At 46.6% G+C, this 14,079-nt stretch overlaps 1 protein-coding gene across 3 annotated transcripts; it reads right to left on the bottom strand.

Annotated features, from left to right (window-relative positions):
• Positions 1-404: 404 nt before the first annotated feature.
• On the bottom strand, positions 405-5,697 carry LOC134029498 (serine/arginine-rich splicing factor 7-like). Of its 3 annotated transcripts, none has more exons than XM_062473618.1 (8): positions 5,463-5,697; positions 4,960-5,202; positions 4,684-4,866; positions 3,946-4,026; positions 3,780-3,821; positions 3,651-3,695; positions 3,334-3,426; positions 405-2,470 (listed from the first exon to the last, which is right to left on the bottom strand). In XM_062473618.1, exons 2-8 carry the CDS (start codon positions 5,181-5,183, stop codon positions 2,416-2,418), a joined length of 723 nt encoding a protein of 240 aa, XP_062329602.1. In that variant the 5' UTR covers positions 5,184-5,202; positions 5,463-5,697; the 3' UTR covers positions 405-2,415. The 3 variants fall into 3 exon arrangements, with proteins under 3 accessions (XP_062329602.1, XP_062329603.1, XP_062329604.1); XM_062473619.1 differs by having other exon boundaries at positions 3,780-3,818; XM_062473620.1 differs by having other exon boundaries at positions 405-912; positions 5,463-5,696.
• Positions 5,698-14,079: the final 8,382 nt, after the last annotated feature.

The raw sequence follows: 14,079 nt of genomic DNA, 5'->3' as shown, positions 1-14,079 counted from the left end.
TACTCAATCAAATACCGCTTGTAAAATTCAAGCAGTTTCATTAAAAAATCAAACCATTTCTATCAACAGATGCAATCTGTGCTTCTGTAGTGTCTGATACGAGTAGGCCCAGTGTTTTGGTGAAACTTATGAAGGTTGAAAAGAAGCAAGGTAAAGGTAAATGTAGTTATCCAGATACTCAGATAAATAAACCCAACGAGCCCAGAGGACATGTCACCCCAGCATCAAGTAGTAGAAACTTTGGGCTGGCATCTGTGCTTTATATACCAGGAAAACAACATCACCACTCCAGGGTTCTTACAACTTTTCTCACCATCTCAACACCCAGGTGGCAGTTTATATACAAAGGGAAACATAATGGTGACAGTACCATTACTTAGATTCTAAAAAAGAACACATAAAAACTGTGTACAGGTTTATTTCAAAATAAACTGCTACTGCTTGCAAACTGGAACAGCTTTAACTGAAAAGAACAACACAGCCCAGTACAGCACTATAACTTAATCTCACTCTGAATCTAGATCAAATACAAACAGAGATCGTTTCCAAAGAAATCCAATAAATCATGAAAATGATTTGCTAGAAATGATTTGAGTAATTAAAAAGAGCAGTAGACGTAGACATGGGAAACATACGCACTAGGAATGTGACATCGTAATCATCAGGTAAGGCATGCAGGTCGGGGTACTTAAAATGCATGTTTGGGGCGGTTCAGACGCAGGTGTTACTCTGAGGTACTAAGAGGAAACAAATCACTGACAGCTATTCAAACACAAATATGCAAAACATCAAGAAAGAAATCCTTGACAAGCTGCTGGGCTGTAATAACAGATTGTTTTATGGATGGGGGCTTTCTTCCTGGTTCAGTTTCCCGGGGTCTGGCTCCTCTTCGGGCTGGCTGATCTGGAACGACTGTAACACACCAGACAGGAGGGTGAGTGCCGGGTAAGAGAGGGCCTGACAACTTTCTCACAACTATGACCAGCTGACCCCTGTATGTAACCCAACCCAACACCAATCCTGCTTGCTGGCCTGCCTGTCTCACATGGCTCTCAGACCTACCACAGCCCATTTCCCTGGACCAGGAGGCTTGGTATCCGATGGCAAAGCAGTCGTACCCAGGTCATTTGAAGGCCAAAGTCCTTCATCTCTCCAGCGCACCAGAAACAAGTGTCAGTGCAACTAGTAGAACACAAAATGGCTGGGGGGCTGCCTTGTCTAAGGCCTGACAGTGCTTATGTGAACATGTGTGATAAAGGTCCTGTAACCTTAAACATCAGAGGGTGACCCCCATTGTATGGCAGAAGTCCCTGAGATCAAGGAAATGGAGGGCAGTCTGTTGAGAGTCCATGAGGAGTCTAAATGACCAAATCAAAACAACATAGAGGCCAAGGCCTTCCAGACTAGGGCAAGAGCAGAGGACCTTCAATAACTCAAACACAACACCCCTAACCAATAATCCCTCCTTAGACCCTACAACCATATCAATGATGAAACGAATCAGCTTGTCTTTGACACACAAGTCCAAGCCTGTACAGAAACCCAATGACCCCTGCATTGTTAACTTAATATCACCACAGTGTAGACATTTGACTTACTCTCCAATGTAAACCTACCATCGTGGCCCAATCTAGGCCACCGTGACCATGTTAAGCAAATATTGTATGTACAAAGCCACCACTGAGATATCGCCTGTCTTTTAGAAGTAGTAGTTACTGTAAATTGAGTTATTACTACGGTTATGATACCAGTATCACATGGGATTAGACAGTAGTGTCAATAAAATGTGGAATTGAACCAAATTAGGTGTCATTTGAAATTCACACCAACTTTCTCTCATCACACACAAACATACACGCACATACACACAAAACCTTACTGTGCATGCCCAACAGTGGTTTAGAGTTAGTGTGTGTCTGTAAAGTAAAGTTAGGGACAGTATCAGACAAACTAGGCAAGTCCCATGTGTTTTGACCAAATCAAATGACATAATTTCAACTTGTTGTTGTTTTAGGTTTGGTTACCTTTGGAGACAGTGGCAGATACAACATGAACAGAGAAGCGACGGATGCTAGAACTGGAAGACACACTCGGAGGGTCTTGAAGTCTGATCTCTCGTCTCCCTCTCAGAAGCTAAGCCCTCAGGCAGGTAGGTAGGTAGGTAGGGACTGTAGTAGGGGGTTTAACTGGTCGTCTGAACGGAGCTCAGCGGTGTTCTCATCTGCCGCTGGCTGATTCTGGCTGACTCTGGGAGGGACGCGTGCTTTGGAACAACTGTGTGTGTGCAGGCAGGGTGGGTGGGTGCGTCTGTCAGTCGGATCTGTAGCCGGTCGGACGGAAGGTCGACCTCTCTCTAAACCCCCCGCAGTGGAGGGGAAGGCCAGGCTGACTGGGCGGGTGTCTGGCCAGCTGTGGTCACCCTCCGGCTGGACGCACACACCACCAGGCTGACCCTGGGCTCATCCACTCGCTTTAAAAGGAAATGAAAACACACAGGCCCACTGCAGATCACCGCTGTCTAGTCACCACTGAGGAGGAGGAGGGGGGAGGGTTGAGGGGAGGGGGGGTGAGGTTCTCTCTCTGAAGAACTAGTCAAACTGAGGCTGTATGGAGGGATCTGAAGAAGAGAAAAGAGAAGACCCCCCCCATTCTCCCTCTGTCTCTCATTCCATCTCATCCCTAGAACTTTTACAACCCTGCCCCCCACTATCCACCCCCTAAACATCCCCCGCCCCTAATTCTGAGACTGCAGCTTCTTCAGCCTTTCAGTGGAGTGAAGTAGTCATATCCAACAGTATTAAACAAGCCTGCAGTGTTAACATTAAAGACTACAACGCAGATAAAGGACAGTTCCTAGCTCATCTCTATCTTCCATCTGGAATCCCCCCGGCCCCAGGGTCTCCATCTTTCCTCCATCCATCTCCAGCAGCAGTCAGGACTCTCTAGGTGATGGGGGGTGGGAGGGTGGGATCGCTCTGCACTGCCGTTGGGAGAGAGGAAAGTCTTCCGGTAGAAGACGCCGACAGCCGGAAGTTGAAGGAAGGAGGAGTGTCTGCCACCCTAACCCTTACCCAAGAACACCCCATCGATGGCTAGCACACTACAACTGTCCTCAGTTAGAACAACTGTGTGGAACACTGAGTACGGGAGGGCGGGGACAAGGGGGGGGGGAGGGTTTCTTCGGAGGCTCCTCATGGAATCACATTTGAAAAAACATTCTAAAACATCCACAGCAACTGTAGATTAACAGTAGTGTTAGGAACAGGAGCTGGAGGACAGACAGTTAAAACGTATGGAGGCACAGAGACTAAGGAGAGGGGGGGCAGGGCTTACCTGGTCCTCTTGCGACTGGGGGAGGGGGAACGAGAGCGCGAGGCAGGGCGCCCTCTGGCCCGGGGAGCTGACCTGGAGCGAGACCTGGAGTGACTACACAGGAAAATACATCTCTTAGCCTATCACGTTCACATTGCCTGAGATGTCAGAGAAGCAGGACTTTTCGTCCATGTTTCATCAGTGCTGTCCTCTCTACCCCTTGCCAAAAGAGCAAGCCCGTATAAATTCAAAAACAAAACACCATAGGAGTCCACTCAAAGCCTCTCAGTGGAGAAGAGTAGGAATGCTTTAGCTATGCCATGTTGACAACAGCTCACCTTCTCACAGGGCTCCTGGACTTGGAGCGAGTAGGGGAACCAGACCTAGTGGAAGGGGAGGATGGAGCACTCCATGTTAACTCAGTCACAACAGACAACAGGCCTGTTCATCTGCAGCCACAGTCTTACCTGCTCCTGCGCTTGGAGTATGAGGGAGAGCGATGCCGGCTGCTAGGATAGAGAGATGGCACATGATCAAGACAGGAGCAGGAGAGCACACAGCTCTGCAGGGTATATGATCTCATTGGGGGGATACTCCTGTTGAGAAAGCTTGTAGTAACCCATGGGAACTTACCGTCCGTTGCTACGGCTGCGGGAACGGTATCGGCGACCATGAGATCTGGACCGGGAACGAGAATGGGAACGAGAGCGTGACCTAGGATATGAGTAGACACAAGGCTGTGATTGTTCCATAGGGGCAGACACACTCTAATGGTTGGTCTTAAGGAGGAGATACATGGCTGTGATTGGCCTATTTTGTTTCCTAATGCACAAATTGGAAAGACACAACTGCCACCTTTGACTGAAAACCACAAGGCCTCAGAGAGATCCTGAGGCCTGCATAACTTATTAAAGTTCATCTGAAACAGTTTGATGAATCAACACTTGCACCTGTAAACAAAGACATCTCTGTGAGTATTTGTGTGTCGTCTAGGCTAGATAAGTGAGAGTCTGCCAATATGAATGTGACACACACTCATCAAACTTTAAAGCTCAAATATCTCAAGAGCTCCAAATGGAAAAAGGTTCCCATGTTCATGTTGTGAAAAGATTGACAAACTTTATGCTGCGGCATTAAGTAATATGAAAAGAAACCTAGCATTTGGGATTGGTTGCTGTTTCCTGTTTTACCGAACTCGTACCGAACCGTGACACCAAGACGGTGGTACGTTCTGAACCGTGACTTCTGTGTACCGTTACAGCCCTCATCTGTTTCTGTGTCTCTGTGAGCCTGTGCCAGGTGTGTAGGCTATGTGTCCACTAGTGTATATGTGTGTTCACTTGTGTGAGTCAGCTTGCTGAGTATCTCCACCTGCTGCGCCGACCCCCTCCTCTCTTGTTGAAACGGTAGCAGTCATAGGCATAGTGGCCCCTGTCGCCACACTGGTAACATCTGTCGTTGGGGTCAAAATGCCGCCGGCTGGGACGGCCATGGCGACTCTTTCTGGACATGCCTGTAGAGAGCTCCACACGGATTCGAGAGCCACACATCACCCTGAGAGGGACATAATAAAACAAGATGAGTTAACACACAAAAATATGAAGTAACATTCTCCACGGACACGCTAAAGCTACAATCAACACTCACTTTCCATCCATCCCCTTCACCGCGTCCTCCGCATCTCGCGCATCCTCGTACTCCACGAAGGCGAACCCGGGTGGGTTCCTAGCCACCCATACGCTGCGCAGAGGACCGTAGTAGCTGAATGCCCTCTCCAGTTCACCTTTGGCGGCACCGTTGCCCAAATCACCGACGTACACCTTGCAATCGGTGTTCCGGGAAGAGCCTCGCGAAGATGAGTAATGTGACATCTCCCTCACCTGTCCTACTCTGTAGTCGAAAGAAAAGGGCAATAGACGCAAACTGTCATTCTCGCCTAATGTTGTTAATAAGAGGCTTCATGAACATAAATCTTACAAAAAATTTAAGGATTAACTCATTACTGAATTTACACACAAAATTTAAAACAGTCTAACATCGAAGCCTCGGTTTGGGACGTCCCATGGGATTGGGGTTGATCCGGACATGTTAGCTATTTTGTACGATGTAAACAATGCAATGGCGTCCGTCGAAGCGAGAGCTCATTTTACCTTCCTGCAGTCCCACGGTTGAGTTTGTCACCCACGATTACTTCACAGAAAGACGATAAAATCAGATCACATAAACACACTATCCAGATAACTGGAATATTTAACTAACGTTATATTTCCAAATGTTTTTTATGAACACTTCTAGTTCGGTGATTTTTTGAAGGGGTTTATCGCTTAACTCTCTAGTACCGTACAGTGGTAGCCAGACTGCGATTAAATTGGCTTGCCAGGTTGAAACATCCCCCAATCTAATGCATGCGCCTTGGCCGTGCCCCGTTTTCAATACTGAGCGAAAATAAAGAGTGTGTATCAGAAACCTGGCAACCCGAGAGTTTACAGGGTAGTTTGAGGGACAAACTCAGCGCCTCTGCAAGTCCGCAATCAATACAGGAACCCAGCGCACGATGGCAATCGAAGCATTTCGACCACGACATAGGCTACACTGCATAGGCTACTCCAGAAATCGCTATCTGGTCCTACTGGACCGACTGGTTAAATTATTTTTTCCCCCAAAGAAAAGTGTACCTAAACAGTTAGTGACCTATGAGTCCTCTCTCTGTCCTGGTTTTACCGCAGTGTACATAATGTAGGCTAACGCACACAACGTTTGTGTCGTTTTATGTAAAATAGACCTAGTAGGCCAACACACACCTGTTTGCTGTTCTAAACTTTTAGAAACACGTGTCAGTTACATTGGATTGATTTAGCAGACACATCCATTTAAAGCGACATAAAAATAGCGCAGCTATAAAATAATAAAATAGGCTACATAAGATCAAGGATCAGAAGTGCATTGTCCTATACAATATTTTGGTGTTCGTAATCAAGCATTTAAGACTCATGCACGTCATACTTTCAACATTCGTGGGTGCACTTGCATATTGTCCATTGTGGCCAGACATCGGAAAGCGTACTGATTCAATAAAGTATTTATTGGGATTGATTTAGAAACAAAGCAAGTGTCCCCTTTTTCATGTCCATCTGTGTACCTTAGTATTCCAAAGAGTAATAAAAAACAGAAAGAAAACAGTGGTCAAGAGAATAGCATGCACCATGGAAAAGCAATCAATCACCTTCTCACACACACATGCACATTTTGTCTCCCTGGTTCCCTGTCGACAGACTGTTCTCACCTTCTGCCAAAGGCAATTAGCCAATCACATAAGGCTCTGCTGTAGAGCAGTATGGCTGTATTGATTAAACAGAACAGTATGGCAGGAGGGGATGGAAGGATGTAGTTGTGAGATGAAGGGATTGGGAGGAGGGGAAGGCAGAGAAAACAGGTTAGGTATTGTCAGGATAAAAGGTGAACAGATTTAATTGCTGAACTAGTTTGATGGATGAATGGGTAGACGGATGGAAGGTAGAGTGGGAGGAGCAGATGGAGCTGAGGATAGAGGTGACCATCAGCTCAATACCTGGAAATCACTCTGGCTACTGTGTGCATGTTTGATCTGCTGTGTTGTGTAATTCATTAAATTCATAGCCTTTTCCCCTGAGCTATCAAAAGCATTGAAATGTATCCCCATACATAATTTAAAAACTTTTCATATGACATCTATAATGCAATATTCATAAATGCATGTATAATTTTTGTTGGTAGTTAAATACATGTATTTGGGACAGGGCCTTAATCATAATATATATTGGGGGACACACATACCCCCCAAAATTCAAATCTGGTCAAAATGTCCCCCCCCAATATATTAATATAAAAATATAAATAAAATATAAATGTGCTATGCTACGACAGGCAACCACGCACGCTGTCCATAATTATAATAACATTTTTTAATCCTATTCATAACTAAACGTAAAAAGTTTTCAGTGGGGGACCCTCAGACTCCCCGGCAGATTTTGTCCCCCCCAATGTTGACTCCATGGCTACGGCCTTGATTTGGGATTTAATTAATGTATAGTGCCTGTTTGTTTCATATATGTGTGAGTGAGAGACAGACACACACAGAGAGAGAGAGAGAGAGAGAGAGAGAGAGAGAGAGAGAGAGAGAGAGAGAGAGAGAGAGAGAGAGAGAGAGAGACAGAAACACACACACACACACAGAGAGACAGACACACAGAGAGGGACAGAGAGAGAGACAGACACACACACACACACACACACACACAGAGAGAGACATTGTGTTTACTGGGTGAGCCACTGTATATCTGGGCCATTTGACACAAACATATATTGTACTCACACGATATGTGAACACACACACATCATTATCATGTGTAATTACTGCAGTAGGCCTACCAATTCATATCGGGCTCTGCCACATCTCACTCAGAATTCCTAGCAGCTATAATTAGTAGCACACGTCATGACGTATGCTACTCACAGCACACTGATTCAACCCTCCATCTCTCCTAATGAATGTAGGCCTAATTGATGTGTCAATCAAAACAACCTTGTTCAGAAATAGCTCGAACTGCAGAATAAGATCTTATCATTTGGTTTTGTCTGTAATTACTGAGGAGAGACAGAGGATTTAGACAGCTGCATATCTATATATAGCATGGTGAGCCATGAAGAGTGGAGAGAGAGAGAGAGAGTGAAGGTGTAGAGTAGAGAGAATGAGAGAAGTGAGAAAGGGATGGAAAATGTAATGTAATAGAGGGAGAGCTAAAATCTTTGCATTGTGGAGTGGTGTTGCGGTAGGTAGCCATGCTTGGGCAACTGCCACACTTTTCACTTTTACAATCACTCTCTCTCCTGTCTCAACTTTAATCTTGAACCAGCTAACCTTTTCCTCTTTCCCAATCTCAGCATTTTATACGGCACCCCTTATGTAGTTAAACAAGTTACAATTAAACAACATGAACCGCTATAAGTGCAAGTGTACCTGTGGAAAAAACAAGCAACAATAATAAAAACAATATATCACAGCGAGTACAAAAAATGTAAATCAGTTACCACTAACCACAAGAGCAACAAGTCTCTGAGCAAGAGTCATTGTGATCCTTGAGGAAACTAACATCGGGTCAAGCGAACCATTCCTAAGTACCGTTATACTCCCGGAACAAGTGCGTCTTGAGCCTTCTCTTGAAGGTGGAGAGACAGTCAGTGTCTCTGATGGAGGTGGGGAGTTGATTCCACCACTGGGGACAGGAGAAGAGCTTGTGTTGGGACCGGGCGGTCTTGAGCGGTGGGACCACCAGGCGGTTGTCTGAAGAAGACCGTAGGTGACGGGTGGGGGTGTAAGGCTGCAGGAGAGACTTGATGTAGACGGGTGCAGTCCCGTTCACTGCTCGGAAGGTCAATACCAGGGTCTTGAATCTGATACGGGCCATGATAGGTAGCCAGTGGAGAGAGATGAGGAGCGGGGTAACATGGGAGCGTCTGGGTAGATTGTAGACCAGGCGGGCCGCTGCGTTCTGAATCCTCTGAAGAGGGCGGGTTGCACATGCTGGGAGACCAGCGAGCAGCGAGTTGCAATAGTCCAACTTGGAGAGGACAAGTGCTTGGACTAGCAGCTGGGTTGAGTGCTCAGACTGGTATCTCCTGATCTTCTGGATGTTGTAGAGGGTGAATCTACACGACCGGGAGACCATGGTAACCCCAAGGTTCCTGGCAGAGGATGAAGGGGTCACCGTCGCTGATCCCAGGGTGATTGAGAGATCGTGGGAGATGGAGGGTTTAGCCGGGATGATGAGAAGTTCTGTTTTGGCGAGGTTCAGCTGGAGGTGGTGCTCGGTCATCCAGGCGGAGATGTCTGTGAGGCAGGCCTCAATCCTAGCTGAGATCCCCGGATCGGTCGGGGGGAACGACAGGTACAGCTGCGTGTCGTCAGCGTAGCAGTGGTAGGAGAAGCCATGGGAGGTGATGATTGGTCCAAGTGAGGTGGTGTACAGAGAGAAGAGGAGGGGTCCAAGGACGGAGCCCTGTGGGACACCAGTGGAGAGCTGGCGAGGGCCTGACAGTTTGCCTCCCCAGGAAACCTGGTAGGATCTTCCCGACAGGTAGGATGAGATCCACTGGAGTGCAGTGCCAGTGATGCCCATCTCAGAAAGTCTGGCGAGCAGGATCTGGTGGTTAACCGTATCAAACGCTGCAGAAAGGTCCAGCAGAATGATGACGGATGACCTGGAAGCCGCTCTGGCAGACTGGAGGGCAGTGGTGACTGAAAGGAGGGCAGTCTCTGTGGAGTGGCCAGTCTTGAAGCCCGATTGGTTGGGGTCAAGCAGGTTGTTCTGAGAGAGAAAGTTAGACAGTTGGTTAGATACAGCACGTTCAATTGTTCCTTTCCCTACTAGCCTAATCCTCTTCTTCAATTTTTTGGAACACATTCAGGATCGTTGGGTTCTTTTCGACTTCAATTTCTTTGTCCTTTATTCTGTGTCAGCATCACCGAAATGTGGACAGTGTGTATGTGGCTGATCAGCCACATACACACTGAGAAGGATTATACTTAATATCATCTTCCTGAAGAGATTGTGTGATGGCTTCAGTATTCTGTTTAAATTCCTAGGATGAAGATGGAATAGAGGCAAGCCCTAAACAGCGGGTTTTGTCAGATTGTAGGAAAAGTCCAATAGATTTCTCCAGAGAAGGTTGCAGGTCAGGATATCTAGGGAGGCAGCCCAGAGTTTCTCAACCTATCTCTCTCACACACCCAAATTATTATTTCACTTCTCACATCTGTGTCTTCAAGTCGCTCATGCTTCTCTATATATATCTCAATATTGTATTAATTTAGCAGACGCTTTGATCCAAAGACCAACACAGAAGGGGATTTGAATTTGCAACCACTTCAGTCAGTCAGTCAGCCAGTCCAGTCAAATGCTCTTACCAATGACGTAAACCAATCCCCACATCCTATCATTATTACCTCCTTCTTTCATAACTCATCCATTTACTTTGACAGACTCATAATGATCTTACTTCCACCCCAACTCCCACTTCATCCACTCACCCCATTGAGTCCTGTCTTTCCTCCCCCCTTACTCATTCCTCTCTCCCTTTCCTCTTTTCCTTCTATACTCATCCGTCTCTTTCTTCCTCTCTTCTCCCCACGCTCCCCCTACCCTCATTCCTCCTCTTCACCCCATATACTGTAGACTCTCCCTGCTATCTCAAAGCACTCTGCCAAAATGAGAAAATGTAATTAGCTCCCCTCATCTGTTACTTGAATGGCTGACGGAGTGGTGATGTCACCAGGTGACAGCCAGCCGGAAACAACCAGTCAGCAACAGGTGTTTGCCTATTTTTTACTTGCCTTAACAACCTATGCCCTTTATCTATTTGTTTTATTATCTAGTGAAGCACATTGATTTATGTAGCCTACATTTTGTGCTCAGTGTGATCAATAGAAGATCTGAGACAACAAGATCAGGGGGAGTGGATTATAAACACACACATACACAACACACACAACATATACACACATACACAACACATACACACAATCACAACACATACATATACACTGACACAAATAAAACACAACACATAGTACATGCACATACACACAAACACAACACATATATACACAGCGAACCATTGATAAGTAAGCGATGGCATGATTATGTGTCAGAAATATTAATCTATCAAGCATTGCACAGTCAGTCGGTGAACAAGTTTAAGAAAGCTTTATTACTTGCGGCCGGCCCACAAGGAGACAAAAACATCACACGCCATCGTGCTACAAAGTTTGTCTGGTTCACAAGTCTTCAGGTAAGACCATTTATTGGTGAGAAGTTTCCTCCCCTGCATATCAGCTGTCAATATGATCGATCCCAGAGACAGAGTGCGCGTGCACGTGGAAACTTACAGAGTTCTCCGACCCTAGACTTGACCATATGATTCACTCAACACAGATAAGGTTTATTGCACCTCTAGTATGAAAATGGTCAACCTAGGTCAGTTTGTTTACGTAAGCCTAGTGTCATCTATAGGTCATGTGGGGAGAGGGCTCTCTACTGACAAATGAATGCTAGCACCAGTATTTTCAGAATATAACCTTACATTCTAAATTTCTCCGACATTATGGCATGACAACACCAGAGTTTTTGAGAGTCACGTAGAGAACTATTTTAGCAAAAGAGAGTTCTGAGAAAGACTTTGTTAACTGTTAATGCATCTTCCTGCATTCCACCTCAAAGCTCCTGGAATGATGTCAAATATGGGACCATCTCTGTCTAACCTTATATTGGCTCCGACAGTTGAAATTTGTGTGTTTTAATAATTGACTAACAGTGTATCCTGTGTGGGGGCCAGTGAACAAGCCTGTGGTGTTTAGGGTGGCTGACTGACAGACTGACAGACAGACAGACAGACAGGCAAGCAAGGAGGCAAACCCACATTTCTCTCTCTTTCCCTCTTACGCTCTCTTTCTGTCAATCTCTCTCTTTCTCTCCGTTTCACTCCCCATCCCCCCTCTCCCCTCCCCATCCCCCATCCACATCCCTCCCTCTGTATCTCCAGTGGTTTGTTATGTAAACATTTAAATCCTAATGACAGTATTCCCTTCCTGGTAACATTTTAAATTCAGGCTTTTCTTCTCAGAGACAATTGCATCCTAATGGTGAGGGATTAGCAGAGACAAGATCCAGGCCACATCACACTGACTCTGATTTACAGGACCTTGTCTCCCCTCACACATTCATCCACACAGACAGGCTTCAGGACTATGTCGCTCCACAAGTACAATACTCCCCAAACACCTGATAACTTCTCCTGGCTCAACGTGTGGAAGGCTCAGCAGACACTGATGTCTCACCCAGGTAGAAGCTTGGGAAACGCTGCTGTTTTTAGAATGACCATAACAAGGTCATGGATGGTCTGTCGTAGGCTGGATGTAGAAAGGCATCCTCTCCAGCCTCAGCTGCTGGTCAGCCTGCTGGTCAGACTGTTTAACCTGCTGGTGGTCAGGCTGTTTATCAGGCTGGTGGTCTGACTGTTGGTGAGACTGTTGGTCAGGCTGTTGGTCTGACTGTAGAACAGGCTTGTGGGTCAAACTGCTGGTCGGGATGCTGGTCAGCTGTTCAATCAGTTGAAAATGAGTTTGGGAATGACTGAGCCTTTAAATGCATGGATGGCTCTGTGGGATTACATAAGAGAAAAGAGCTTTTAACAACGTCCCCACCCACCACACACACATGACAGTGGTCTCTTAGCTACTTTTACTGAATGTGTGGTGGAGTGCTTGTGTAAGGCAGTATAGCATAAAATCCATTGCTAGTAGGACCTTGTTTCAACCTTTGTTTAAAATTGCCTACTGGTCAGCCAAGCAGTCAGTAAGTCAGACAACCAGCCAGGCAGTGAACCAGTCAGCCAACCACCTGATCAGGCAGCCATCCAACCACATGATTAGTTAGTTATCCAGCCTGCCGGTCAACCATCCAGCCAGTTAGCCGTCCAACTATCTGGTCAGTTGGCCAGCCAGTCATCCACCACCTGGTCAGATAGCCAGCCAACCAGCCATCCAGTGTGTGTGCTAACCTGCAGTGCTGTAAGTAATGTGTGTGTGGTGGTCTAGCTGACATTTCAGACCCAGTGACACTGGCTAGCGTGCTGGGAGGCGAGGCAGCCAGACACGACCTAGGAGACGTGTCGTGCCACACAGGCCCTGCCAACCTGCCAGAATGTGTGTGTCTCAGAGTGTGTGTGTGTGTGTGTGAGCAAGAGAGAGGTTGAGAAGGGAGAGTAGAGCTGGTGTTTGATTGGCGCGTGCTGCTAAGATCTGCTGCTTCCTGTTAGACCACGCATCATTTGTCCTAACCCAGCCCTCAGCTACTGCCTCTCTATCTCAGCCTCTCTCTGACACTTTCCTCTCTCTCTCTCCCTGTCTCCTTTCTTAATCTTTTCCTCTCTCCCTTTGTCACATTCCCCTCTTTTTTGTCTCTGGTCTCTTCCATTTCCTGTTATTTTAGTTTTTCTCCTTTGTGTCATCTAGTTTCTCTGTATGTTTTGCAAATGCCTATTAATCTCTTCATCCCTTTTTGTCTCTAGCTGACGATCCTTCAGTCCCTCCATCCCTCCAGGCCACTGAAGACCATTTCAGATCTGACACCTTTTAGCTCATCACCCTCAATGGAGCTCCCTCCTTCCCTTCCACTCTCTCTCTCTATGTTTCTCTCTCTCCTCCTGCATGTCCTCTATGTCATCCTACCCCCCTCCTCCCATGCCACCCCTGCTCCTCAGCTGCTTTCCCTGAAGTCAAGCCGGAGTCAGCCAGGCAGAACATCCAGCATGTTCCCTCCCTCCCCCCTCCCTCCCTCCCTCCCTCCCTCCCTCCCTCCCTCCCTCCCTCCCTCCCTCCGCAGCCCTCTAACCCTCTTCCTGTTCCTCTCCTCCCTTCATTTCTCATTCCTTTATAAAAAAATTATCTTCCTCCACCTCTGTCTCCACCACCTTCTCTTTCTCATTCATCCTTCTCTTTCTTCTCACCCATCGCTTTCTCCACCTTGTCCTCCTCTACCTCTTCCCTCCTTCTCTTTTTCCATCCTCCTTTTTCTCTCCCTCCTTCTGTACCTACTCATGTTCTTCCAGCCATATCTACTCTGTACTGTATCCTGTTCCTCAAACTCCTCCTCTCTCCTCCAGCCACCTCCATCCACCCTTGCCCACCCCCCCCCCCCTTTTCTCAAATGTTTGAAGTGCTATATGTATGTT

The sequence above is a fragment of the Osmerus eperlanus genome, chromosome 11 (assembly GCF_963692335.1).
Source record: "Osmerus eperlanus chromosome 11, fOsmEpe2.1, whole genome shotgun sequence".
NCBI classification, from domain to species: domain Eukaryota; kingdom Metazoa; phylum Chordata; class Actinopteri; order Osmeriformes; family Osmeridae; genus Osmerus; species Osmerus eperlanus.
The sequence above is the reverse complement of the archived record's forward strand: the minus strand, read 5'-3'. Positions and strand labels throughout refer to the sequence as shown.